Source organism: Trichomonas vaginalis, chromosome V (assembly GCF_026262505.1).
Source record: "Trichomonas vaginalis G3 chromosome V, whole genome shotgun sequence".
Classification (NCBI taxonomy): Eukaryota; Parabasalia; order Trichomonadida; family Trichomonadidae; genus Trichomonas; species Trichomonas vaginalis.
The window spans coordinates 16,623,464-16,650,910 of record NC_067207.1 but is presented as its reverse complement, the minus strand read 5'-3'; the positions used below and the strand labels follow the sequence as shown (position 1 = coordinate 16,650,910).

Here is a 27,447-nt window from a genome sequence, read left to right as displayed (position 1 = left end):
TTGTGAAATTAAATAAGACAGGAATTAGATTTATGTATCAGGGTACGCATGGCTTGAGAAATTAAAATGTAATTCGCAACGTCGCAGATGATAAAAATTTATGGTTCTTAATTCATTTTAATGGAGATTTAGCCCTGGACTTTAAAAAAATAAACTTTAATTATATTTATTTTTTAATTTTTTTCTAATACATAAATGAACAAATAAAATGGAACAAGCAATGAATGATAATCAAATAAGAAGCCGAAGGTAGAAAGGTTAATTTAAACGACTTCTATAACATTCCTGATGGTGTTAATCCAAAACTCGTAGAAGTTATTTAAATGAAGCCATAAGATGATGATGAAGGATTTGACATTTCATCAGAAAGTGAAGATTAGCAGAATGAAACGTTAATACTTCGATCTTTTAATTATTTGACCCTCAACCAAAGAAGACGTAGACATTAACCAAGGTAGACTTTCCATTAGTGATTCAATAATGATAGATCCAGATTTGAAACAAAGTAAATATTTTTTTTAACAACAGAGGTTCCATGTGGAAAAACTTCACGCTGATAGAATAACAAACATTGAAGCACTCACAGGAATAAAGTTTGCCCCTGTTGCAAAAGAAGAAGTAATTATTCTAATCCGTGATGAGCCAGAAAGAAAAACCAAAGAAGATTTTTAAAAAAACATTGCTGAGAAATGTAAGAAAAATAATGAGATTAATTCAAGACGTTCAATTGAAAAACACACAACAAACCATATGCACCCACATATTCACGAAACAGAAGAGTATGAACTTCAATGGCTAGTACACATAATTTGCAGGAATATTATAAAACCGACAAGATATTTATATTACTTTTCGACTCGAAACATTAGAAGACCTAAAGAAGAACTTCAAGTTTCTAGAATGCTGCAACTTTGACGCTTACTTAAACCACCTTTATGGGTATCATCAACTGTCAAAGAAAGCCGCCAAAGCGGCGAGGTCGATAGACCGTGAATGAAAACATTTAAACGAGGAATTTTTGCTTAAATCAATGATTCTTTTATTTCTATTTGGATTGAATTTTTATTTTCAAACTTGTTCATTAGTTTGCTAAATCCAAAATATTGAACAATTATGAGAATTAATGAATTTCACAAACATTAAATGAGAAACAAAAGGAAGCCATTTAAACGAAAACTCTAGTATGAGGAATTCAATTGAAAGTGAATATCATAGGTTTTAATTTCGGCGGAAAGTTTGATTTAATTTAATCTCTTCGTGATTTATAACACTGCAAATGGAAGATAAAATCAATGCTGGGTTCACTTCTCAATTTAAGCAAATCATTGTTAAAGAAAACAAACGTTCCATATGAATTGAGATTGATTGACATCAGAAGAAATTATATAGCGGGGGTGGGACATTAGAACCAATTCACTCGAGCATTTCGGAAAACAATACAACACGTGTTAAATCCTTATTTTCCCTATCAATTCATCACGTGGAAATTACGAAGAGAATTATATAAAAGAGGAACATTCACGAAAGATTCATTTTATTTCAGCATTACTCAAGAAACTATATCAATAGTGATATCAAATTATATCTCCATGATGCCTAAAAATTTTAAGAATAGATTTATGAAATATTTATTCATGTATTGCAATAAAGATGTGGAAATTATGATTGACCCAATGATAAAAATTATTGAAAAGAAACATTTGTTGATAAAATGGACATGCTTCATAATCTTTCTTTATCATTCGAAAGTGCAAATCAAAATGATTCAATAATAGCTTTAGCATATAAAGGACTTTAATCCTAACAAAAATAATCCAGAAGAAGAAAATGTGGAAATCAAGTTTTGAATTAAAACGAAAAAGTCATTGGAAATTAAAATTGAATTATATAAGAAACAAGATGAAAAGCAGAAAGAGATACTAAAATAATGGTTCAATGGCATTGATTTCAATACTAATCACGATTTAATCCTTTCTCTAAATGCAAATGTGTGGTAAAGCGTTTACATAGGCTAAAAACCAACATTGGAATAGAATCGATAAAAAAAATAAAAAAAAAAATGAAAAACCACATACCAAAGAAAAGTGTCAGTTAATTGGTTGTTTTATTGGCATGTTCGCTAAAATCAAATAAAGATGAGGATGTTCAACGTTTAAGAATTCAATTTTAGAAAATTATTGCATAATAAAAAAAATTTACCAATGACTTTAGATAATTGAAGGGCTTATCACATTCTTCCGTAATGGGAATTACTGGTGGTCTATCAAATGTTCAACATCGTGTTAATCTTTAAAGGAATCACGCACATAATAAACTTTCATATAATCCAGAACTAAACTGTATCAAATAGGACACCACCAACCATTATGACTCATTTTGTTGGAGTTGACCTTTAATTCATTAATATCCTTCTCATTTTTCATCTTCCGCATGATTTCATTCAATATACTGACATAAAATGTATATCCGGGGGAAGATTGAATGGTGTTATTCATTTTGTGATACAGCAAACAAAAAAAGGCAAAAAGCATTTGGGAATAATTAGAAAGAAAAAATTACTTGATCGTGCTGGGGTCACATTGATGAAAAATACATTAATGATTACATAAACTTTTTACCGATAATAAGAAACTTAGATATTATCACAGATGAAAAAACAATTGGCAGTTTTATGTATAATTACATGAAATCAAACAATCTACCAGTTGACCAGAAACAGAGAAAATTAACTCAGTTAGCATCAACACACAACCAATATCAACCATTTTCTTCTTATTATCTTTGGTATCTAATAGACAGATTTCATTTTATCATTGATGATATTCAATCAATTTTAACATTTACGAAAAATACTTGTTTTAATGAATTTGCGAACGAATTTATGAACGAAAGACAAAAGGCTGAATTAGAAGGAAATAAAGGAAAAAGTTTATTTTGCAAGATTTCACTTAATGGATCATATGGTTACGATGCAATGAATACACAAAATTACGCAAAGACTAAAATAATGAATGCACAGAAGGCACGCGTTGCATGTATGTCAAATAAGTTTAAAAACATAAGAGAAATAGGTGAAGATACGTATCAAGTGATGCTTAAAGATAGATTTTATAGATGTGATACATGTTTACAAGAGGCATTCTTCACTTTAGATAATGCTAAATACTGGTATTTGGTTTTCATTTATGATTTTATGTATAAATGCATGGATGTTAATCGTTTTCATTTCATTGAAGGTGATACTGATTCATCTTATTGGGCTATTGCTGGCGATCCAAGTCTTCCTAACACTCAAGCATTTCAAGCAATTGTAACCATAAACAATTTTATGATAAAAACATTTACAAATTCGCACCTTTTGATTTCTTCTGTTTTGATGAGAAATTTAAACCTAAATTAAAGAATAAAGCTGAAGAAAAAGCACATGAGAAGAAGTTATTGGGTTTAGCAATTGAGAAACAAGGTGATAACATGGTTGCTTTATGCCCTAAGTGTTATACTTCATTCAACGGTTCAATTGATGGAGGTGATTTTAAAAAGATTGCACAAAAAATGAAAGGTGTTAGTTTACGACAAAATAAACAATTAACACCTAAAAATTATTTGGATATAATAAATGATAAAGTGATATTTGATGGTCAGAATATTAATTTACAACTTAAAAACGGGTCAATGACTCGCTTAACAATTGGTAAGACTGCATTAACAGGAGCACACACTAAGGCTGTATGTTGTGAAAATGGATGTTGTATGCCATTTATTTAATGAAATGCCACAGAAGAGACAAAAGGAACCGTTAATAATGGTTTTGTACTATGATTCAAAGAGGTGGGCACCCTTAAAACATTTATTTTATTTTTATATAAATGGATAACACAGATTTAAAAATTTTAATTGATGATTTAGTATTTATCAAAATTTTCTTGATTATTATGATTTAAAAGCATATCTCCAAAAATATAATAAAAATATAACGGGTGATGATATGGATTATTATTATTCGTATTATAAAAATGAAATTTTGAAATATCATGATAAAATAATTTCTAAAATTAAAGACAAAATTAAAAATAATGAATATACAAAGGGAAAAACTAAATCACAGCTTAAACAGTTGAAAGATTTCAAAAATAAAGTATTAACAGAAGAAGATATTGATGAATTATATAAATTATATAATCCCGAGCCGCAAAAGCCAAAGGAACAAAAACAAATGGTACAAAACGCCCAGGTCCTTCAGACCATAAATGATGCACAAGCTTTAATTTATGATTCATTAGTTAAACCATATTCAGCCCGACTTTTAAATGAAGATCAACTTTTGGAATTCATCCTTCAACATAAACTCGAAGCGGGAAAGTATATCAAACCTTTATATACAGCATATTTAAAACAAATGAATAGAATACATCCAGAATTAATGAAAGGAGGAATGAAATCCAAAATCAAAGCAGATAAAATTAAACCACTTACAACACCAAAACCTCCAACAGTAGTACCTCCTCCTCCTTCAGTTAATCCTTCATCATTCACTTTATTATATCCATTTCAAACATTAAAGAAGCAAAAAGATTTTAAAAGGGATTTCAAGATATTAAATAAACCAATTGACCCAAAAATTCAACCGTTAAAGGAAAAATTTAGTCGCCCTTCATTTGCACTATATCCATATTCATACGAAATCGATCATCTGGAATATTCAAAAGGAAACGTTACTTATTTATTTGCCATTAACATTAACACCAGATATTTATATTGCATTCCGGTGAAAGGGAAAACAGAACAGGAAACAAGAAGAGCTATACAATACTTACTAGATCATGAAAGAGTAGATAATATAAGGGGTGATGGTGATAAAGGATTTCAGGCAGCTATGGCTCATTATTTCCCACAAATTAATTTTTACTTTTCATCCTCTCCATATACGTTTCATAATAAAATAGTTGATGCGGTAATGAGAACTCTTAGAGATGCGTTAGGGGTTAACGGTCAGATATACTGGGATGGAAATCATGACTCCATCATACAGCAGTTAGTATATTATTACAATAATACATGGCATAGAACTATAAACATGAAACCAGTGGAAATGAAAAATGATATTTCAAAAGAATGGGAATATATTAGAAAGCAAATGGAAAGGTTAAATGATGTTAAACGTGAACAAATTAATTCGGGGCTCATGAATTTTAAACAAGGGAATAAAGTTTTAATTCATCTCGATTATGGAAAAACTGATAAATCAATGACAAAAAGAAGACGAAGATTTGACACAATAGCTGAATTTGTTAGATATATTAACGGCAATGCATTAGTTGAAGTTGACAATAAATTAATAGAAATTCCGATTTATTTTATTACTCCATTATATTTAAATAATATTTAATTTTTTTATTTCGTAAGAAATGAGTGACAACGAAGCAGTCAAGAGTCCAGACAATGAATATAAAAAGAAACTAAACAGAATTAAATCAAAAATATGCTATTACAAAAAGAAGTCGCAATGCAGTGGGGTTGAAAACGATAAAGAAATAATCGAAAAATTAGAAACTTACCGTTCAATCATTAAACTGAGTGAAGCAAAAATAAAAGAATTTAATAGAATAAATAAATTGATTGGAAGAGATGAATTTAATAAAGATGAATTTTTAAACTCAATCCAAATTTAATTTTTATTCCTCTTCGACAACATCTCTCTTTCCATCATTACTGCATAACCACATTTTCTCAATTTTAGTGGTTTGTTATTTTTAACATGTTCTTGCATCATTTTTATCATTTCCTCCCTTGTTATGATTCGTGGTAAATTTTGAGCTTGTGGGGTATTCATTTATGATAAAAATAAAAATTTGTTATCACTTATTTTATCGTTAATGTTTTTAGGTTATTCAATAATTAATTATTTTTGAATAACTGGGAAATAAATTTACGTCAAATATGCAATTTATAAAATCTTATGTCGACAGGCTACGTAGCACAGTGGTCTAAGGTGGTGTTATGGGGGGTTAGGGTCTGTGGTTCGAACCGCGACGGCGCCGTATTTTCTTATTTTCTTTGTTTGTCTTGTTTGTCGTGAATAAAAAGTGTCATAAAAGTGCTCTATCTTCCACGGGAATAAATAAAAAATTTACTTTATTTCTTCTTTATTTCTTCTTTATTTCTTTGTTCCCGTGGAAGAAGGGTTTTGCTGTTTTTCTCAGCCGAAATCAATGATTTTTTCATTTTTGGAATCCTTAGCGAATGAGGAATCTTTTCTCTCGTGGAAGCTTTGAACAAAAATATAATTTAGGTGAAGAGGTGAGATTTCACCTGTTTTTTCACCTAATTTTTCACCCCAGTTTTTTCACAAGCGTTTTACATGAATTGTACGATGTATATTTGAAATCCTAAACAATTTCGTAGCTTCTATTTCTTCTTTTAGTACATCGAATGTTTTAACAATGCCGAAGGTTTCTTTATATTTCTTCTTGACGTCAGATAGAAGGAAATCGTCAGCAGTTGGATAATTTTTGTTCAGAAATGTCATCATATCCATTTTATTTTCTGCTGGGTTTTCTACTTCTTTCTTTAAATCTGCATAGTCGTTTCTCATTCTTTCTATCTCTTTGACGGAGTAGTTATATCTCCTCATTGCTGCCTTACATTTTGAACATTGCGGGTTCATTTTTTGCGTTATACATTGAAATTTGACCTGCTAAAACAACTAAGGCGTCAATTGCTCTCTTCATCTCAAACATAGCGGGTCTTATTTGTTCGTTCCATACTTTGCCTCTTCTATCTTTATCTCTTATTTCCCAAACACATTTTGCAACTAATGAAACAAAGTTATCGTAGGTCTTAAATTCTTCAGATTTATATATGTCAGAAACATTCTTATAAACCATGTCGCAATCTTTGTCCATAACTTTATGGTTGCAATGAAAACCAAGGAATTCATAATTTACTTTACGTATGAACTTCTTTATTTCGACTGAGTCAGTTGTTTTGACTTCAATTTCGTCGAATTCAGGAATAGTTAGTTTTTGTTGTTGGATTTCAGGTAGTTTAGGTAAATGGTCAATAATGTCCTGCATTTCATAAAGATACTGTTCATTTGTTTCATCTTTCGCACTACAGTCTAAATTACTTGTTAAAAGTTCTTGCTTTATCTTCTGGATTTTTGTTTCGAAAGTATATGAAGAAGGAATGAAGCTTTTCATCTCTACTAACATAGATGTTGGATTCATGACTAACGAGTTTGGTGCTGTAGTTGTGGACAGAGTCCCGCCGTTCGCGGCTTGTATTGCTGTTGTGCCGATTGTTGAAATCATATCTTTACATACAAAATAAAAAAAATAAAAATAAAACTAACTTTATTTTTTATTTCGGGAAAATTCATGAAAATTCCTGAGGTGAAAAATTAGGTGAAAAAACAGGTGAAATCTCACCTCTTCACCTAAACATTATTTTTGGATCATTTACGCTCATTACGAAGAAATCATGACAAATCATTTACGATGAAGAAATCATGACAAATCATTTACGCTCATGTTTGACAAAGAATATACATTCATTACGATGAAGAAGTCATGACAAAGAAACGATGAATGATCATGACAAAACATTAACGTAAACATTTATTTCCTGTGTTGTTGTCAAAATGTCATGTTGTCACATTTTTTCAGAGAAGTTAAATGACCTGGTGACCTGGTGACCTGGTGACACCTTCAGGTTATTCAATAATTAATTATTTTTGAATGACCTGAAAACATTAACGTAACCATTAACGTAACCATTAACGTAACCATTAACGTAACCATTAACGTAACCATTTATTTCTGCAGTTCATCCATTACTTCATTACCTAATTAATTACAGACATAAAATATATTTAGTTCATTCATTGAACTCTATACCATGCGTAAACTGTCATAAATGGCGGCATGTAATCTTTACTTTGTCCCGTTGTTTGTGTATATCCTGAAACGCGATGTGTATGGTTTCCTCCTCCCTCAGTGTTACTCCAGTAACAATCTATAGCAAACTTAACGTTGTCTTTAACATCATATCCTTTACCTTTTATCATTGCTGACCAATCCCAATATCTATGCTTATGCCAACCCGCTTGAGATGTACTTAAATCTATGTAGTGACTATGTGCAGGTAAATTTTCACCTGAAATCGTTTTACTTCCTCCTGTTTCCTTTGAAGAGTTTGCACAATACAAAAACCTGTCAACTATTTGTTCCCACGTACCGAAACCCAGAACTGTTGCTGGATTTGTTGAGTTCATTGACGTATAAATAGAGCCTATAGGATATAATGTTTGAAGTATTTCTGTCTTTAATGTTTGAAGCTCTTTTTTGTCTGCTTTCTTGTCATATAAATCTTGAGCAGTGAATTTAATATTATGTTCATCCTTCATGACATAAACATCTTTACATCTAATGTTTCTCATCGTCGTTATGTCGTCATCCGATGTTAAACCTTGTGGAAAGTTAGGAGGTTTACAATATAATGCATCCCCACCAGTTTCTTCAACCGTTCCTTCAATACTTTCTATAGCAACAGTTGTAAAACTTGTATGTGTATGGTTCTTATCTGCCTTCTTCTCTAACTCATTGTTAACATAAGTTTTATCTGCTTTAAGGTCTAAACATTCTGAAACCCATCCTGTATCAGCTTTAGTTTTAAGAATCTTCGATGTCCGTTCATGATACCATTCAACCCTTTCTATAATTTCATTATCTTTTTCATTAACATATTCCTTATCTGCCTTCTTCATTAATTCACTAGCCACAAGTCCCTTATCTGCTTTCTCCTCTAACTCACTGTTGACATATTCCTTATCTGCTTTCTTCATTATGTCATTTAGGAAACCTTTTATGAATTCCTCATTTAAATTAAATCTTCCAATCTTCAAAACTTTAGGAAATGCATTTAATGCGTAATATCTTTGTTCTTCTGGTGGAATTGATGTTATATCATCCGTTATTCCTTTAATTTTTGAATTCATAAATAAAATTTCTTTTATATTTGATATCACTGCACCACCTTTGCAAACGAATTCGAAATGGTCATTTTTCAATACTATCTCCAAATCTCCATATTTCAACATTTGCGTTTGTTCTGCCGTCTTTGAATTATATGCATATATGGCGTATGTAATGGTCTGTGCCTTAAGTTGTTGTGGTTGCTGTTGTTTAATCATTTATTATGATTTAAAAATAAATATTTAATCCGTTATCTCATCACCTATTTTTTCTATTTGAAATTGCCATAATATTTCATTCATGAATTCTAAATCACAATCAAATAGGTCAGTTATTCTAAATTTAATATTTGATAAATCTTTTGAATGAAGAATAAATGAATTCCCGGATAATTGAAACGGATATGATAAAGAAAATATGTTTAAGTTGATGGATAAAATGTTTTGTATTGATGGGTAAGAGTTAGGGTCTAATGTTTGATGTGAAAATCTCATTGGGGTATTAACTTTATCACATTTGATTAAAATGAAATTGGAACCAGTGTCAGAATACAAAACATCCCCAACATCTTTTTCAAAATTTAATATCCCAACAATGAACGAAGATGAGGGGTACAAAATTTAATTTTCAGCGGGAATTTAATAAGGTTATTTATTTCATCAAGTTCAAAAGTTTATCAGGTTTTGATTTAAAATTTTCTTCATACCATATGATAAATGATTCATTTAAATAACTTAAAATCATGTTAATATCCCATTTCGTTATCACATTATTTATATACATATCATATGTTTTTTCAAGGTCATCTTTAATAAATGATATATAATCTGAAGGGTCTAAAAGAATGGGATTAAATTTACCACTCACAGAAACGAGAGTAACATTATAAATTCCGCTAACTGTTAAATTTAATTCACAGCTATTATTCGAAAATAATTGATAATTGACATTTTTTATTACGATTAAAAATATGGTAAAGCGTTATTTTCCAGTGATAAATAAACTAGAATAAGATTACCTCAAGAATTCATAAATTCAACGAATAAGAAATTCATTCATGTTATAAATTTTAGTGTTTTCAGAAAATATGAGTCAATGTCATATTCATCATCGGGTTATATTTCACTTCATTCAAATTTAGTTCAATCAAACCCATATAATGACCATTTCATAAGATTTTCAGATGGTATTAAAAATGTAATTGATAGATTAAAATATGAACAGATTGACAATATCGAATTTTTGGAATTTTGGTTTAAATATCCTGATGGAAAAAAGATTGAAGTTAAAGATAAAGCTGATACTATAACAAAAACAATTACAATGACCGATCCAGATAGTGGGGAACAAAAAGAAATAAAACAAACGATAGAAACTGGTGAAAGGTCAATTATTATTGATTATGATTCAAAGGATTATTATTCAATAATGTTAATGCTTGAATATTAAATGGCCTTAACAAAGAATTTTTCAAGTGATATTTTATATTCATCAACTATTTTATTATAAATATCATTATAAGTTAAATGAAGTTCAGTTGTTGTTCCGTTCTTTGATATCTTAATTGTGCTAATATCCTTTATAGGATTTATTTTTGCAACTGTTCCGCAGCATGAAACCTCATCATCTATGAAAAATTGAATCTTAACGTCTGAATCCTGAACATCACAAAGAATGGCGATAATGTGAATTAATGATTCATAAGGTAAAATAATTAAACCGGATTGATCAATTAAATTTATTATTGAATCATAATTATTAATTATTATATCACGGTAAATTTTCATTAATTCAGAATTAATGTCTATTTTATATGGCGCATTGCGACTGTAATCGTAGATTCCTGGGTTCTCGATGTTTGATGAAAGAGGTGGGGGGTATGTTGGATATGTGGGGATTTCAACGGGTTCTTTACCGGGTTCAGATAAAATGATTGGGTCTCCATTCTCCTCATTCTTTGGTAAGTCACGAGTTAATAAATTTGGTTGAGTTGCTGACTTTGTTAATTCAGGGCTAACATTAACTTTAACATTTTGAATAATTCGTGATTTATCATCATTTACGTTATAACCAACCGTAATCTCTGCTTTTGCGTTTGTATTCTTTTGACTTGTGAAACGTCTTCTCATTTATAATTGAATAAAAAAAGAAAAATATATTTAAAGTTTTATTTAGTTGTTACGGTAATATCCCAAGGTTCATCATTGTTTGCTTATACTTTCTTTGTAACTGCACCAATTATGTTATTGATAATGATTTGAGTTTCTTCCAGTCTTATTTTATCATTTACAATATCTTTAATCATTTCATTACATGCATTCTTAAAACCATCTGATTTTTCCAATTTACGTCTATCACTTTCTTTAATTAAATCAAAGTTATAACCTTGTTGAGAATAAAGTGGTTTCTTTATCAATTCCTTGAACGCTTCTGAAAGTGAAGATGAAGAAATTCTTGCCACTTGAATTGGTTTAAATTCTGCTTTCATTGCTTCTTTCTGTTCATTGAACACTGGATCGAATAAAGCAACTTTAAAGAATTTCTTAGCTGGAATTTCAGGTCTCAAATTTGTATATTGACCATCAAACTGATTAACATATCGTGGTAATCCATCCGGTCCCTCTTCAATAGCGTTTAATTCTTCATTGAAATAAGAATATGGATTATGACGGTATGAATTAATTGGACCATGTTCACCTTCTCCAATGTATTGTTTAACAGCTTTTCCATTTTCATCAAATTGCATAGGATAACATTCATTATATGCTTTACGTTTAGGATAATCAGATATAGTTAATTTATATCCATTTATGACTTTAATATTACCTTGACCATCAGTAACGAAAACTTCATTTATACCATCAGGTTTTCCATTTGGACCCGTAATGTCTGCTTCGTGTGCTTCCCAATTTGGACCATGACGTTTGGCATATGCTTGAGCTTCTGGTAATGTTAAAACGTTTCTCATTTGTTTAACATCTTTTGAAGACCAGCAACAATATGAACTAATTCTTTCATTCCGTCTGGAACTTTCATAGTTCTATTATATGCACCCCTGTTGTTTGTCCCTTGTTTTAATGGAACCTGTAGAAGATTTGCTATTTCTGTCATGTTTAATTATAAATAAAAATAAAAATTAATTAAAAAGTTAATCAAATTTAACACCTCCTTTATTTAAATCAACTATTATTTTTCCATGTTCACCTAATTGCTGATATTGTGTGTAAAGTTCATTAATGCTCATTGGTAAATTCACTTGATAAAGCATAACGTTCAACTGTTGACGACTAAACCCACTGAAAATGAAAAGTGTTGATAGATTTGATTTAATGTTTGTGCTTAATGCTTTGAAGTATTGAACAGCCATGAAGAATGAACACTGAATGTGTCGACATTGAGTTAATAACTGATTAAAATATGATTTCTCATTTGTTATTAGTTTTGATTTCACCGCATCATCTAGAAAAAATGAGTGAATGCAAAAATTCTCTATCAAAATTTGAAATAGAAAGTGTTTCAAATAATTCATCCCGTTGTTTATCAATAATTTTATCCTCTAATCCTTGCTTCTTGATTGTATTATATAACTTTATACATTAAAAAGTTTTTTAAATAATCTTCTGCTTCTTCTTGTGATAAATAAATAATTGGAATTTTGATTAAATGCTTTAAAGATTCAAATGTATTATCTGAAGGTGAACCTGAACGGGTTGATATAAATTAACACATGGGAATAGGGGGAAGTGTTAGCAATAATGATAATTTGTTTTAATATCGTTAATGTTTTACCTTTATTCTGTTTACCAATTGCTGCAGTGATTGAATTTAAGTAACATTCAGAATATGGAATTTTCATTAATTTTTCCTTAGATAGAGCATTTCTATTATCACTCAATGCTTCATTAATCATATCATCTACGTATGTATTATATACTCCCGCTAATTCTTCATAAGGGGTGAATGAATTTAAATCCATTTAATCAAAAATAAATTTATAATTTTAAACATTCTATTCATCAATATTTCATCATATGAACTTCTATACTGCGGTGTGTACCTGTTGGATGATATTTCAAACCTTCATCCGGTGTCCATGTCCAATATGTAGTCCTAGTAAACCAAACCTGAGGAGGATTTGTCACCTTTGAACAGTAAGTGTCATTTTCACCCTGAAATGAATGCTTTCACTTGTACTGTAACTTGTGAGTTAAAAGTTTCTAATCCATCAAAGAATATACCCGCTCCATCACGTTGAACTGGAATAGTGCATAAGAATGAAGTTTGGTCTTTCCATGTTCTAGCTAATGGCGTGCCATCATCATCATTCAGTGGTCTAGTTAATGAGTCCTCGTATTCTTCGTGCATTCATTCACTCCATCTAAATCAGAAGCTTGAAGCATACGTGTAAAGAATATGTCACCCACTGTGGTCATCGCTTGATCGGGAAGTTTCTGGAATCTATAGTGACCTGAAGACCTCGAAGCATTGGATTTTCTAAAACTGTTCTTTGCATTGCATTCTTCGGAAATGCTAACACAACATCTGTAACATTATGAAGAGCGTATGAGAAATCTGAGCTGATACCTTCAGGAGTGATGCAACCTCCATTTAGTGAACGAACGTCAATATGTTGAGCTGGAATCATGAATGGATCTTCCTTACTAAATAAACGTGGTATTGCTTTAACTGATTCTTCAATTAAACCGTATCCTGGTGTAATGCATTTATCCTCTAAAACTTCCATCTTTGTGCATGAAATAATAACGTCTTCAACTGTTGCGTCAGCAGATGTAGCGGCTAAGCTTGTAATTAATTTGGCAGGAAGTCCGATTTGTTGGAATTTGCGATCATATTTATAAACATGATTCATAATCTTTTCATAATTTTCATCAGTTATCTTTTCATAAACGTAATTTTGTAAATCAGCAACTCTTAACGGGTCAACCTGACAAAATACTAAAGTATCCCTGAAAACATAATATTTAAGAATGATTTCACCAAATGATTTAGGATAATCATCGAACGCCTGAAATGCTAACAAATCATTTACCGGAATAATCATATCAAAAGTGATATCAACTTCTTCATTTGCTTTCTTGAAAACTTCTGAAGGGTCAATATATTTACCACATACTGAGTTATCATATTTTTGAACATTATTATATAACGAATGAACAAACTTTTTAACTTTCCTTTCTGATTTTGGTTTATATGTTGCAAATGCGAAAGATTCACGGGCGCAATCCATCTGAAGATAACCGGCATCACCTCTTTCGTTTCTACTTCTAATTGTTTAAAGCTTTGATTTGATGATTTGTAACCAACGAATAAACGCATGCATTTAAAAGCGGCATCACATGTGAAAGCTTTATTTGAAACTAGAGTTGCTTTAACTTTGCGTTTAATATATGTGTCACCTAATTGGTTCACATCATGAGCCGGATTTGTAATTCTTAAATGAGTTTGTTTATCATCAAAATATGGAGCATCAGAGTCATAGCATGAACTTTCAAGTTCTCTATAATATCTTCTTCCATCATTCTTTGCGAATATTTCATTTATCTTTTCGAATGAATGAAACACATTTCCATTAATCGGTTTGGTGTTTGGCACTAAATAGTTAGTCGTCATTTATTATTAATAAAAAAATCAAAATTAAAAGATGAAAATGAATTTTTAATTTTAATGAAATAATCAACTATGGCTGCAGGATTCTTTAAGAAACTGTGGGATAAAGTAAAAAGAGGAGCGCATAAAGTTTGGGAAACAATGAAGAAAGGAGCAAATTGGATATTTAAGAATAAAGAAGCAATTAGTGACGTTGCTGAATCAATAACGCCAAAAGCTGCCCCAATAAGAGAAATTTTAAATAAAGGAGAAAAAGTTTATCAAAGACTACAACCGATACTAAGATAAAAATAATATTTATTTATTTTTCCACTATCTACCCCCTATTTTATTAAGTATTCCTTCAGCAATTCCACCAACTGCGTTACCTGCTTGTGCTCCCATCGCCGGATTACCTGCTTTAGTACCTAATACTCCACCTATGATAGTTCCTGCCGTTTTCGCTACTGGTGCCAAAAAGTTTGCAACAGGTTTAATAACCTTTTTATAAACCCAACCTGCAGCTTTCTTAATTCCATCCCATAATTTTTTAAAGAACCCTGCCGCCATTTCTGATTTAATATTAATTAAAAAATATATTTCATCACTTATATTTTAATTTTTATTTTATAATAAATGAAACCGATTTTAAAAATAAATGAAACAAAGGAGGAAGAAATAAATGAAAGTGAAAATGTTCAACAAAAAATAAACGTTGTTAAACCAATTACTGAAATAAAAATTTTTTCATCTGTTGAAGAATTTAATGACTATTATGCTAATAATAAAAAATTATTTGAAGAATTGACAACGTGTAAATTGAATAAAATGTTTAAAGTTGATGGATTCAAAATTTCAAAAATAAAAGGAGTGGTTAGTTTGAAATCTATTCCTCAATCAAGAATCACCTCATTAATGAAAATAGATGATTTAACAAAAAGAATAGAAGAGATTGAAGAAAGAATGAATCAAATAATTGATTTCATAAATTCAAATAATCATTAGTTTCTTAAAGTTCTATGTTGATTCTGAGACATGAATTTTTAAAGTTTATTTTTTAAAAAAATTTTATTTTTTATTTCATTATGGTAGTGAATCTTTCATTCATGAAAATAATTATTTCTAATTTCTTTTACTCTCTCGTACATACTAGATTTGAAGAATTCGGAACTTTTACCATAATCTCCTAAATGTTTTCTTATCCCTAACGTGTGCCAGTTATTATATGAAACTGTATAAACTTTATCTTTATCTTTGCATCTTTCATCACTTCCAATATATTTATATCTCAGTTTTGATTTAACATTTTCATATTCATTAACGTTTAATAATTCACAGTCTTCCTTTTTAAATAAATGTTTTATGTATTCAGGATTTAATACTCTACGTTTATATGCTCCTAACTTAGTTCTAAAGGTTTTTCTACAAAATTTAGGAATTCCATCCTCTTTAATGTCATCAATGATTTCCATTTCATTATTTTCAATTTCTTCTTCTCGTTTATGAGGTCTTTGATTATGACTCCATTGATTCCATGAAATTAAATATTCTTTATCATTATATTTATACCTCATTAGCTTATTTTTGTTGCATGCTAAGTTCGGTCAACGATAGGAATTGAGGGAAAATTAATCGTCGAGGAAGTACGATTATGTAAAGTAAAAAATGTTGTGGGATTTTTAATATTGTATATAATTTTATAATAAAATTTTTGTGAGACATTTTAAGAAGCACATATAATTTTTTGAATTTAAAAATTAAAGTAGTGTTGAATGAATTTAGTGATTAATTTAATACGGATATTTCTCAAAATTAATCAAAAATAGGTTTTCAGAGAACTTTTGAGATATCTTTTCAAAATGTCTTTTTGAAAATATATAAGTATTATATCAAATTGAAAAAAGGTATTTATCAAAATTCTAAATTCTTAATAAAAAATAACTTTTCAGAGGATTGTGATTTTGAAAGCATGAGTAATAAGTAAAAAATATCTACGATTTTAATGAGGGAATTGTTCCTTATGAGGTATACATTATAACTATATACCTCATAAGGAACAATTCCCTCTTGATAGCTGGGAAACTTTCTCTGAATAACTTATCATTTGGAGAAAGTTTCCCAGCTATCTATTAGAAACTAAAGGCTGTGAGGCACTAATATATAATCAGTGCCTCATAGCCTTTAGTTTCTTATTAAAAACGAGAAAACTTGTTCGAAATGATAAACAATTTCGAACAAGTTTTCTCGTTTTAAGGAGGGAATTGTTCCTTATGAGGTATACAGTATGAATATATACCTCATAAGGAACAATTCCCTCTTGATAGCTGGGAAACTTTCTCTGAATAACTTATCATTTGGACAGAAAAGTGACACTTTACATGGCAAAAAATAGAGCCTTACTTTTGAGATACTTGAGATTGAAACTGAATCTTATGAGGCGGTGATCTTGAATCACTACCTCATAAGGTTCAGTTTCATATAAAATTTGTTGCAATTTGTTATTCTTTTGCAATTATTTCTTATAAGATTTTACATCTTTTAGCGGGAATGTTTGTTATCATGTATATATTATAAATATCTACACGATAACGAACATTCCTCGCTAAATTGCTGAGAAACTTTGAGGAAATGTCGAACAATTTCCTCAAAGTTTCTCAGATTTATATAGATCACTAGAGTCCCCTAGGCACTGATTCTGGTTCAGTACCTAGGAGGCTCTAGTTCTCTAACGAACTGATAAAATGTTTTTAAATTTTTGGATATTGCTACCTGTGAAGCACTGACTTCAAGTCAGTACCTCACAGGTAGCAATTACATTGAAAGATGGGAGAAACTTTGTCCGAATGTTAAACTATTCGGACAAAGTTTCTCACATTTGTAGTGGAGATGGAAGGCTTTGAGGTATATTGTATTAATATATACCCCAAAGCCTTCCATCTCCACTTGAAAGTGTCCAAACTTTGGGTTAATACTTTGCAATTAACCCAAAGTTTGGACACTTTCTAGAAGGAATTGGAGGGTAAGAGATATACATTCATATGGTATATCTCTTACCCTCCAATTCCTTCTTAAAATGGGAGAAACTTTGTCCGAATGTTAAACTATTCGGACAAAGTTTCTCCCATTTTTTGAAGGAATTGGAGGCTATGAGCTACTGATGCAATGTCAGTAACTCATGGCTTCCAATTCCTTCCTAAAACTCATAAAAGTGGACATTACATGCATATAAAATTTGACATGTAAAGTCCACTTTTTGTGAGCGGGGATTTGACTCCGTCAAATCCCCTTTTTCGTTTACGAGAAAGCCAAATTCTCTCAAAAAGTTAAGTAGGACCAATTTTTTATAAAAAAAATCCAATTTCATTATGAATGTTAATTAATTTATATAATTATTGAATAAAAAATTTTCTTTGAGATTATGAAAAGTTCTTTGAAAAGTTATTTTTTCTCATTTTTAAATATTGTATTAGCCTATTTATTTATAATCCAAATTAAATAACTTTAAATTCAATATTTAAAGAATAATTTTGAAGGAATTGAGTTACTTCCCCCGACGATAAAATTGAGAGGTTTACATTTTGACCGAACTTAGCATGCAACATTTTGGCTTTCATATTCATTTAATAATTCACAATCTTCATTTTTAAATTGAAGTTTAACCCATTCAGGATTTAAACAATGTTTAATTAATCGCGGAATATCTGACATCATCTATATATAGCTTCTTTTATAAAAGATAAAAAAATAAATTATTTTAAAATTAATGTTAATTTTTTAATGCGTTTATTTTTTAAAAAATTTTTTATCTTTTTTATTTCATTATGGTAGTGAATCTTTTATTCATGAAAATAATTATTTCTAATTTCTTTTACTCTCTCGTATATACTAGATTTAAAGAATTCAGAACATTTCCCATAATCTCCTAAATGTTTTCTTATCTTATTGGTTTTCCATTCATTATATGAAACTGTATAAACTTTATCTTTATCTTTGCATCTTTCATCACTTCCAATATATTTATATTTCAATTTTGATTTATTGGTTTCATATTCATTAACGTTTAATAATTCACAGTCTTCCTTTTTAAATAAATGTTTTATGTATTCAGGATTAAGGATTCTATAATATTGCTTCCCTTTAAATCTTTGAATATAAACAGGAACACCATCCTCTAAAATTCGATAATCCATTTTATCTGGTTTTACTTGTTGGGTCATTTATGTAAGAATAAAAAATAAATTATGTTTAAAATTAATGTTAATTTTTTAATGATTTATAAATAAATATATTTTAATGCATCGTCTATATATAGATGTAACAAAAAAAGTCACTAAACCCATCCTATCCTACTACTTGAATAACAGTTTCAAACTTTGGCTCCATAAGTCAATAACTAACTCTTTTTCTTGCTGGCGAACTATTCTTCTTTGGCGATGGTAATCTTGTTCTTGACTGAAAAACAGGGAATTTTGTAATTTTGATATGAATTGGAGCATTAACAGGCGTTGGTTGGTATAATCTATCTGGTTTCCAGCGAAGTGCATTAGTTGTTTTCGTAGAATCTCTAAGCGCTGTTTCATTATGAGCTTCATTTCTGAAATTCAGCGTAGGAAGTAGACTATCTTCAACCATCGGTGTAATAATCGGAGGAGGAAGTTGCTCGGGCTGGCTAGGCGAGTGTTTTGGTGTTGCGGGCTGTGTATACGCTTGTCGAGGTATTTCGATGGGAGGACGAATAGGAACTTTGATTGGAGGTGCTGTTTCCTTTGTCCAATCATAGACGTAGTCATAAGTATATGGTCACAGAATAATTTTCTGTAAGAAGCGTAATCTGGTTCATTTTCGAACTCCAATTCGCGTATTTTCTGGAAGTACTCTACGAATTCATTTGGAAAACCATAGCATAACTCTTCAGGAGATGTTTGCATTTTTACGTCCAAAATTACTTGGTATTTCTGCTTGGATGTTTTGGAAGGAAGCCCTTCCCATGGTAATGAACCTCTTAGTAAATAGAGCCATACATAGCCGAGAAACTCGAGATCATCGCGCCTTGATTGCTCGAAGCCTTTCATTGTGCCTGTCAAAGATTTATGGTCGCTGAATGGAATATGCTTTCTCCTCTTTGGATTAATGTATTGTTTAGATAGTCCGAAGTCAATTACGTAAACTTGATTAGAATGCTTATCTTTTTTTGGTAATTGTCTGAAATCAAGTTAATAGTAAATTGTATTGCTTAGGTAAGGTCATATAAGTATGTATATCGAATAAATTGCGATATTAATAAAATGATTTTTTTGAGAATGAAGAGAAACAGAATTCGTAAGATTAGAAATTATCATTGAGTAAATCCCTTGTGGTTCGTTTACGAATTGCTGGATCAATAAGAATGGAAGGACCTTGACTGATAGTTTTGATCCAATTACTTGGCCATCGAGGTTTGTCTTGAGTGCTCAGTCCATATGCTTCATGAGCAATGTAGAAATCTTCGATTTCTGGAATATAATAAATCCAACATTCGTCATTTATGTTTTGTTCTCTAAATGTTTGATCCATTTTGAGAATATGACCTCTCTTCATGAATCCTCCGTTCTTCATATCTGGAACATATTTAAGTAAACTGCTAATTTGAGCGTCTAACTCAACTTCCATACGCATTGGATGTACATTTCCATATGTCATTAAAAGTATCATGATAGTACGTTGATCAGGTGTATAATTTGCTTTCGGTCGACTAATTTCATCTGTGGCAAAAAATCTTCTAATATCTGGATGAGCGTAAAAGAGAGAATCTACTTGACAAAACTCCATGGATTCATCATATATCTTTGACTTTACTCCAAACTGTAATTTTGGAGAATATGTGAAAATTTCGTTTAAAATCGATAATTTTTCGTGTGGTTTAACAGTAATTGAATATTTAAAGCCATTAGGCTCATGAATAACATATATGGTTAATGTAGAACTGTTATTCATTCACCCAAATTTTAAAAATGTCACTTTTTTGATTTCATCGAAAGTTTTTTCAACCAAAAAATCGGAGAGATTATTCTTATAAAATCACATGTAAAAGTGGCACATGCCTGAAAAATGGGTTCGTTCGCATATTCTATGCTGAAAAGTTCTTTATTTTTAAAAATTAGTAAATTAACGCATCATTCCAGCACTAGTAATAAAATCAATGATACAGTCTTGTTTTGTATTAAACTCGATTAAAATGAAGTTGATTTTATTCATATTTACTAAAATTTACTAATTTTTATATACAAAACAAAATAATATAGAACTAAATGAGTTAGAAACTATCAGTTCCATTATAAACATGATGGATAATATCACAAATCTTCATAAAATGCTCATCATTTGCTCTATTAGATCCTAATTCACTCAAAAAGTATAAAAGAACAAGAACTCCTACAGGAATCTTGAAATAATGAAACCTTGGCTTCAAAATTGGAGATGAAATTACAGAATCAAATCCAACAAGAAGTGCTAAGGTAAATCCTGGCAAAGAATATCTGGCTAAATCAGGATGATTGATACAAGCACAATACAAAATGTAAACAGTACTAAAAATCGCAAATGGAACAGAAATCGAAAACAAAATCAAAGTTCCGACGAAAAATGGTAAAAATAGCCCAAGTAAACTTTGTGCATGAAGTAATTCCTCAAAATTTCCGGAACTTTCGAATAGATGATACAATGGATATTTAATTAGGTCCATTTGACCAGAATTATAGTCGAAATACGCTTTGTAGTTTCCAAATTTAACGTGATGTAAATACATTAGTGAAGGGGTGGCGATAAAACCAAGAGCTGTAAAAAGTGCACGAGGAATATCTAATCGTAATAAATAACATAATCCAATAGTTCCTACAATTGAAGGTCCTTCAATTCTTGTGTAGCAAGCTCCCCACATCGATAATAATAAAAATATTAATTGATCTGTTTTGAAAAATATAAGAGAAAGAAAGCAAAATGTAATGTATAGAGGATCACTAGCGCCAACTGCTTTGTAAAGACATAATCTGATTGGTATAAATAAAGAAACTTTTGTAGTGAAAACAGGATCTTCTACGCAGTTATAAACAGTGAGCAATCGTCTGAATACATAAGTTATAACCATTGCATTGAATAAAATTGAGAGTAATTCGCCTAACCAATACTGATTAAAACAAATCTTTGAAAAAAATCGAATTACTAAAGGATATCCGGGTAAGTGACATGCAAAATAGTATGGTGGACGCTTGAAAAGATGAGAATCTGGTCCTGATTTCGGAATATTATATAAAGTTCTTGCAACGTAAACGTACATTGGTCCATCCCAATATGAGAGTGGCCCAAAAGGTGATCCACTTGCAAATGATACTATAAATATTACGCCTTCAACTAAAGCAAGAATTCTGAAAATTTCCAAATCAGCTAAATCAGGTTTCCAAAGTCCTTTTTGTACTGAATCTAATTTTGCAAGCCCAGGAAATATAACTCTCTTGTACCAAGGTCGCTTTACTTCTGTAACATCTTGATTTTCTTCAATCATATAATTTCTGACAAAAAAAAATATTAATTCAAATTATGAGGTTTTAAAATGGCATTTTATCATAAAAGGATATTCATGAGTATATTTAGGCATAAATGAGATAGATATAGTCACTAACACACTCAAAGAGAGAGATGAAACGTTATAAGCAAATTGGTATAAATTTACTTCCAAATTCGACTAAAATAGACTATTTTCGTTAAGAAATGCATAAAGAACTCCAAATGAAGGCAGTTCTAGGACTTTATTAAAAACATTGAATTCAGAACAAGAGAAAAAGAATCAAACTCATAGAGATATAAGATCAAATTTTGTATCACAATGAAAAATCGTAGATTTTTGCAATTAAAATTACAATTTTCAGCCCGAAAAGGCCGGATAAAGGAAAACTAAATCGGCAAAATATAATTAATATAGATAGTAAATCGAAATATTTCTTATCTTCATTAAAATCATTTTAAATTTTTATCAAAATTTATGAAATATAAGTTTAGATAGATATACGAATATATTTTGAATATAGAATAGTTGTTTGTTTTCAATTTTCATTAAGGACTTCCAATCAGAAATCTTTCTATGGACAACACGATATTTATTAAGTTATGATCTTTACAAAATTCAAAGATGATGAAAATCAAAAGTGTCATCAATATAAACAAAAAGTTTTATAATATCAAACAAAACCTAGTATATTAATATATTTCACCGAAAACTTCAAAAGCACTGAGAACAAGATCAAGGTCTCCATAAGTATTTGGTCCAGTCTGTCTAATTCTGAATGAATTAAATTTACCTTCTACAGATAATTTGAAGTTTTTAGGTTCTTTAATTCTGAGAGGTTCATTAATGTGTGAATCTAATATTTCCCATTTACCCTTTGCAAATCCTTCGAAGTTCCAACTCTGTGGTTGATTGAAATCATGATCATATCTTCCTCTTATTGTATATGATGTAGGATGTATTTTATTCTTTTTCAAATCAACTTTTATCCAACTATCAGGCTGATTTTGCGTCCAATAATTAGTCTTATTTGATGGATTTATTATGGATCTGATTGTTCCTGTATTTATACTGGAAGAAGATAGTAGAACATGTTTCTTCTTTGATCGTAATGTAGAGAAGCATCCATTATAGAAATCTTTGCCATTAAATTCAATAATCTTTACTGGTTGCTTTGTGGAGTTTCGGGCGTTGGGTGGAGATGGTTTTCTACTTGAAGCTTTTGATTGCGTTGCTGATTCATTATCTTTTTCTGGTTCTGATACGGGCAAAATTAATCTTCGAGAAATTGCTTGCCAAATACCATCTGTCATTTGATTTGAAGAGAAGTTATTAACAAAATCAGACATTTCTTCTTCATCGAGTTTTTCGAAAAGAACTTTTGAAAATAATTCGGAATATCTTGGATCATCATTGTGTTCCATGTAAAGACCGAAGATAAATCTGAATAAGGAACTTTCTGAATTTGTCCTGAACTTGCTATGTGAAACGATTTTCTGAATATCATCAATTTCAAGTTTTTCTAAATCTTTTTCAGACATATCAGAGAAGTGGAATGCAATATATTCGATGATGAAATCATATTTAGCGCGAAGTTTTTTCTTGGATATGAGCTTAGTAACAGCATTTTGAATATTAATGTCTTCATGCGTTTTGGTATTAGTTGTCTGACTCAGTATAACTAATTCTTGATTTCCTAATGCTTTTCCAATTGCTTCTAAGACTGGTAATTGATGAGGTTCGAATTGCACTTGATTTCCATAGGCAAGCTGAACAACAAGTCTAAATATCTTCTGTTCATCGTTAATATTTAACTCGAATTTATTCAGGTCAGGATTTTCTCGGATCTTTTCTGCAATTATAGGTGATATAAAAACAGCAATCAACTTTGGAAGAACATATTTCGATGAGCCGACATGAATAGCAATCACTTCTTTAGAAGGATATTTCATAATTGATGAAAGTCCTTGAGAACTCAAAGAAATCATTTTTATTGTATAAAAATAGAGAAAAGTGACATATTTTTATCATACTGAAAATAAATTTAAGCAATTATCATTGAACTAGCATCAGATTTCACAAACATGAAAAAAATCAATTGATATTATTTTTTTATAAATCATATCCAACGATTCAGGCAATTCAACTGAAGCTCATGATAGTTGGGAAAGTGGTGACACTCAATCAGAATTCTCGGCTCCCATATAAAATTGTTTGAACACTTCAGATTCATTTATGATATATTTCAGTATTGAATAGTCAAGAGATCGTCATAACCTCTATTCATACCAAGCGTAATGCTTCTAATTTACAATAGGGAAAACAATGCACGGCTAAAAAAAGTTTTTAATTTAATGAAAAATAATAATAGTATGATTTTGATTACTCTTTATGTAACAAATCATTATTAAGCGACCGTTTACAATCACAAATTAATTGATTGGAGATTAATTAATTATGAAAAAATATGTTGTTAACAAACAAAATATAATAAGAATGTCACAGATCAGTTAATTAAACATGATTGATTGGACAATATACAACTACTATGAGTTTGAAATGTCTGAATAATAAATATCGATTATGTATTGTTTAATAAATCAATTGAAATTATTGCTCGCAAATTAAATCAGCTGTGAGCGAGTTTTGGAATTGAATGTTTTTGGATTAACAAAAATTTCGTAAAAAATTCAGTAAAGGAAATTTGAAAAGTATTGAAAATCCAATAAAATAACAATTAATATAATTTTATTTGTATTATGCTAATTAACAATATTAATCAACAAAATATTTTAAATAAAACCACTCAGGCTATTTTGAAATTTTAATATAGTGTTTTTATTAAAAATATTTAATCTATATAACATTTTAAGAATCTATTTTCGATGAGTGCTTTTAAAAAAATTCATGAGTCTCAAAACTATTCTCAAAACTTTGTTTACACTTATTCTTGAGAAAATGAATCGTAGAGATAAACGTTTCAAGTGGAAACTTCATATATAGACTGTCCTTGCTGAAATGATGATATCAAAACAAGAATGCCATGATAATTTGCAAGATATAAATCGAAATCAATTATATACAATTTTAAAAAGAGTTTAATAAATTGTACCAAAATGAATCAATTAGCATGTGATATTATTAATTAGGAGTTATCTCTAGAATCTCAATTTTTACATTCTTCATGGAAGATAACTTAAATTCAATTTTGAACAAAAAATTAGCATTTGCTACTAAAATAAGTACATAATTTAGATGATAAATCCTATTTGCATTTTCATTTAAGTTAAACATAGAATTATCGTATTTTTTGATTTTTAATACTTTCTTTATTTTTCTTATTTTGAATTTTATAATTTTACTGAAATGTAAATTAAACCTGAAAAACATCTTCAGATATCAGTGCTAAATAAAATATAACATGCACTAAACAATTTTCGCCATTTGTCGATCACGATTATTTGAATATTTTGACAGCCAAAATTCAAAAGCATATTTTGAAAGGTATAAAAGATACTATCAAAAAATAATCGAGACATATGCTTTTAAATGTTGCCATAAACGATATTTATTAATCCAGAAATTCTTTAGCAATATTTCTTCACAAATCTCACAAAATAATTCAAAATAGAACGTTTAACGCAATCATCGAAATAATGTAATGATAATAAAATATATATTAAAAATTATCAGTCTTTTTCATTACAACTACGTTATCTATTATCATTCAATATTTTGAATTTTTATAGAGTCACTTTTATAAAATTTTGAACAGCTATCAATCCCAATTATTTTTGATATTTTACAATTTTTATGGATTGAATTAGGCAAATTCAATAATATTTTTATTATTTTTCTACTTCCATTAAATAATCATTTTATTCAGAGTTTTCATATATATCAATTTAAATAAAACACTCAAAAATTCAATTTACCAAATAACATTAAATAATTTGATCTATTAAGCTATTGTGTCAATTACATTATCATATTTATCTACATAACTTTGCAGTCCATTCAAAATATAGATACATTCAAAATTTCTTAATGCTGGAGGTTGGCTAACAAACTAATATTTTTTTAATGGAATCAATTTCCGCTTCCAATAGCAAAAATAAAAAGAATGCAACGGGATTTTTTATCTTCAGCAAAGAAATAAGACATAAGATTCATAAGGCGTGCCCTTTCTTTTCACCTCTCGACATTTCTAAAGTTATATCAGAACAATGGAAAGGTTTACCAGAATCTGAGCGTATGCGTTATCGAGAGATGGCTAAAAGCATTTCCGTGCAACCGAAACAATCGTTAATTCTTAAAGCACCTTCTTCACCTCCATCCAAACCAGATGCATTATCTCCGATAGAGACATTAGGTATTTGTCCATTGTTCGATAAAATTCAATACGCTACATTATCTTCAACTCATGACTATCCTTTCGTTCAATATTAATATGATATGGGGAATTCTAAGTTGCAATGATATAATATCTCGGTGAATCCTACTAGTATGCCTGTTCTATTTGTTAAATAGTCCTGTTAATTTTAAGTTTTCCTTGTTATACCCTAAAGTTTTTGTTATTGGAATCCGACACGCCCGTAAATTTTTATAAAAGCTCATTAATACAGCTCCCTGATTGGAGACATTCTTTGTGACATATACCATATACTTATGTAGGCACTAGAGAATCTACCATATGATTTTAGTAGTCTACTAATGACATTCATAGTGCAATTAGACGAAATTTATTTTGCTTGTAAAACCACACTACATGAAGATCCAAACCCATTATTATAACATTATATTACTGGTACATAGTAGTATATATTGCTGAGGTTGAAATCTAAATCTAAAAAGTTATCAAGATATCAAACTAATGTAATTGGCCTAGTCTATTCAATTACAGATATATTAATATATATGATCCGGTGAATTGATTTATACATAATGACATGATATATAAAAAAAATTATAATATTTTAAAATTAGAGTTAAAATTTCACATATCTACATGCAAATGGTTAGAAATGTTATGCATATATCAATCTCGGTTGTGATTTTACTATATAGGAAAATATGTCGGAGTAATGATTCAAACTTTCAAAGTAATGCTTTATTTGAACAATATGAATTGAAATTCATTTTGATAAGTCAGACTATGAATGATAATGATATAATAACAGTTTAAAAAAAGATAATATTATAAATTTTGAAAAGATTGATATTTTTTATTTAATTTGGAATATTCTTAATTCCAATTGATGTAGAATGTGGAATCATGTCAATTTTTGAAATTCGGCTAATTTTGGAAAGACATTTTGAATTGGGTATCAA

The 27,447-nt window shown here is 29.6% G+C and overlaps 8 protein-coding genes and 2 pseudogenes across 10 annotated transcripts, besides 3 other annotated features; 1 reads left to right on the top strand and 9 right to left on the bottom strand.

Moving 5' to 3' along the window:
* Positions 1-4,648: 4,648 nt before the first annotated feature.
* Positions 4,649-12,822: a mobile genetic element.
* Positions 6,359-7,310, bottom strand: TVAGG3_0349270 (annotated as a pseudogene). The gene has a single exon. A coding segment is annotated over exon 1 (952 nt).
* On the bottom strand, positions 8,211-9,190 carry TVAGG3_0349260 (phage tail repeat-like family; the record flags this gene model as incomplete). Its single annotated transcript, XM_051231032.1, has 1 exon — positions 8,211-9,190. A coding segment is annotated over one exon (980 nt), but the record flags the coding sequence as incomplete, so codon positions are not given.
* Positions 10,418-11,101, bottom strand: TVAGG3_0349250 (uncharacterized protein; the record flags this gene model as incomplete). The annotated part of the gene is made up of 1 exon (XM_051231031.1): positions 10,418-11,101. The coding sequence occupies one exon, from the start codon at positions 11,099-11,101 to the stop codon at positions 10,418-10,420; it is 684 nt and encodes a 227-aa protein (XP_051100761.1).
* A 1,104-nt stretch (positions 12,823-13,926) lies between the features above and the next one.
* On the bottom strand, positions 13,927-14,603 carry TVAGG3_0349230 (annotated as a pseudogene). Its single transcript has one exon. A coding segment is annotated over exon 1 (677 nt).
* Positions 14,604-14,912: 309 nt separating this feature from the next.
* On the bottom strand, positions 14,913-15,149 carry TVAGG3_0349220 (N-acetylmuramoyl-l-alanine amidase family; the record flags this gene model as incomplete). The annotated part of the gene is made up of 1 exon (XM_051231030.1): positions 14,913-15,149. The coding sequence occupies one exon, from the start codon at positions 15,147-15,149 to the stop codon at positions 14,913-14,915; it is 237 nt and encodes a 78-aa protein (XP_051100760.1).
* A 1,679-nt stretch (positions 15,150-16,828) lies between these two features.
* Positions 16,829-16,915: a mobile genetic element.
* Positions 16,916-16,936: 21 nt separating this feature from the next.
* Positions 16,937-17,881: a mobile genetic element.
* A 1,299-nt stretch (positions 17,882-19,180) lies between these two features.
* On the bottom strand, positions 19,181-19,651 carry TVAGG3_0349180 (peptidyl-serine phosphorylation; the record flags this gene model as incomplete). The annotated part of the gene is made up of 1 exon (XM_001304906.1): positions 19,181-19,651. One exon carries the CDS (start codon positions 19,649-19,651, stop codon positions 19,181-19,183), a length of 471 nt encoding a protein of 156 aa, XP_001304907.1.
* A 253-nt stretch (positions 19,652-19,904) lies between these two features.
* On the bottom strand, positions 19,905-20,552 carry TVAGG3_0349190 (uncharacterized protein; the record flags this gene model as incomplete). Its single annotated transcript, XM_001304907.1, has 1 exon — positions 19,905-20,552. One exon carries the CDS (start codon positions 20,550-20,552, stop codon positions 19,905-19,907), a length of 648 nt encoding a protein of 215 aa, XP_001304908.1.
* Positions 20,553-20,871: 319 nt separating this feature from the next.
* Positions 20,872-22,116, bottom strand: TVAGG3_0349170 (dolichyl-phosphate-mannose-glycolipid alpha-mannosyltransferase protein; the record flags this gene model as incomplete). Its single annotated transcript, XM_001304908.1, has 1 exon — positions 20,872-22,116. One exon carries the CDS (start codon positions 22,114-22,116, stop codon positions 20,872-20,874), a length of 1,245 nt encoding a protein of 414 aa, XP_001304909.1.
* Positions 22,117-22,650: 534 nt separating this feature from the next.
* On the bottom strand, positions 22,651-24,104 carry TVAGG3_0349160 (protein ubiquitination; the record flags this gene model as incomplete). Its single annotated transcript, XM_001304909.1, has 1 exon — positions 22,809-24,104. The coding sequence occupies one exon, from the start codon at positions 24,102-24,104 to the stop codon at positions 22,809-22,811; it is 1,296 nt and encodes a 431-aa protein (XP_001304910.1).
* A 2,095-nt stretch (positions 24,105-26,199) lies between these two features.
* TVAGG3_0349150 (HMG-box family) lies at positions 26,200-26,565 on the top strand (the record flags this gene model as incomplete). Its single annotated transcript, XM_001304910.1, has 1 exon — positions 26,200-26,565. One exon carries the CDS (start codon positions 26,200-26,202, stop codon positions 26,563-26,565), a length of 366 nt encoding a protein of 121 aa, XP_001304911.1.
* Positions 26,566-27,447: the final 882 nt, after the last annotated feature.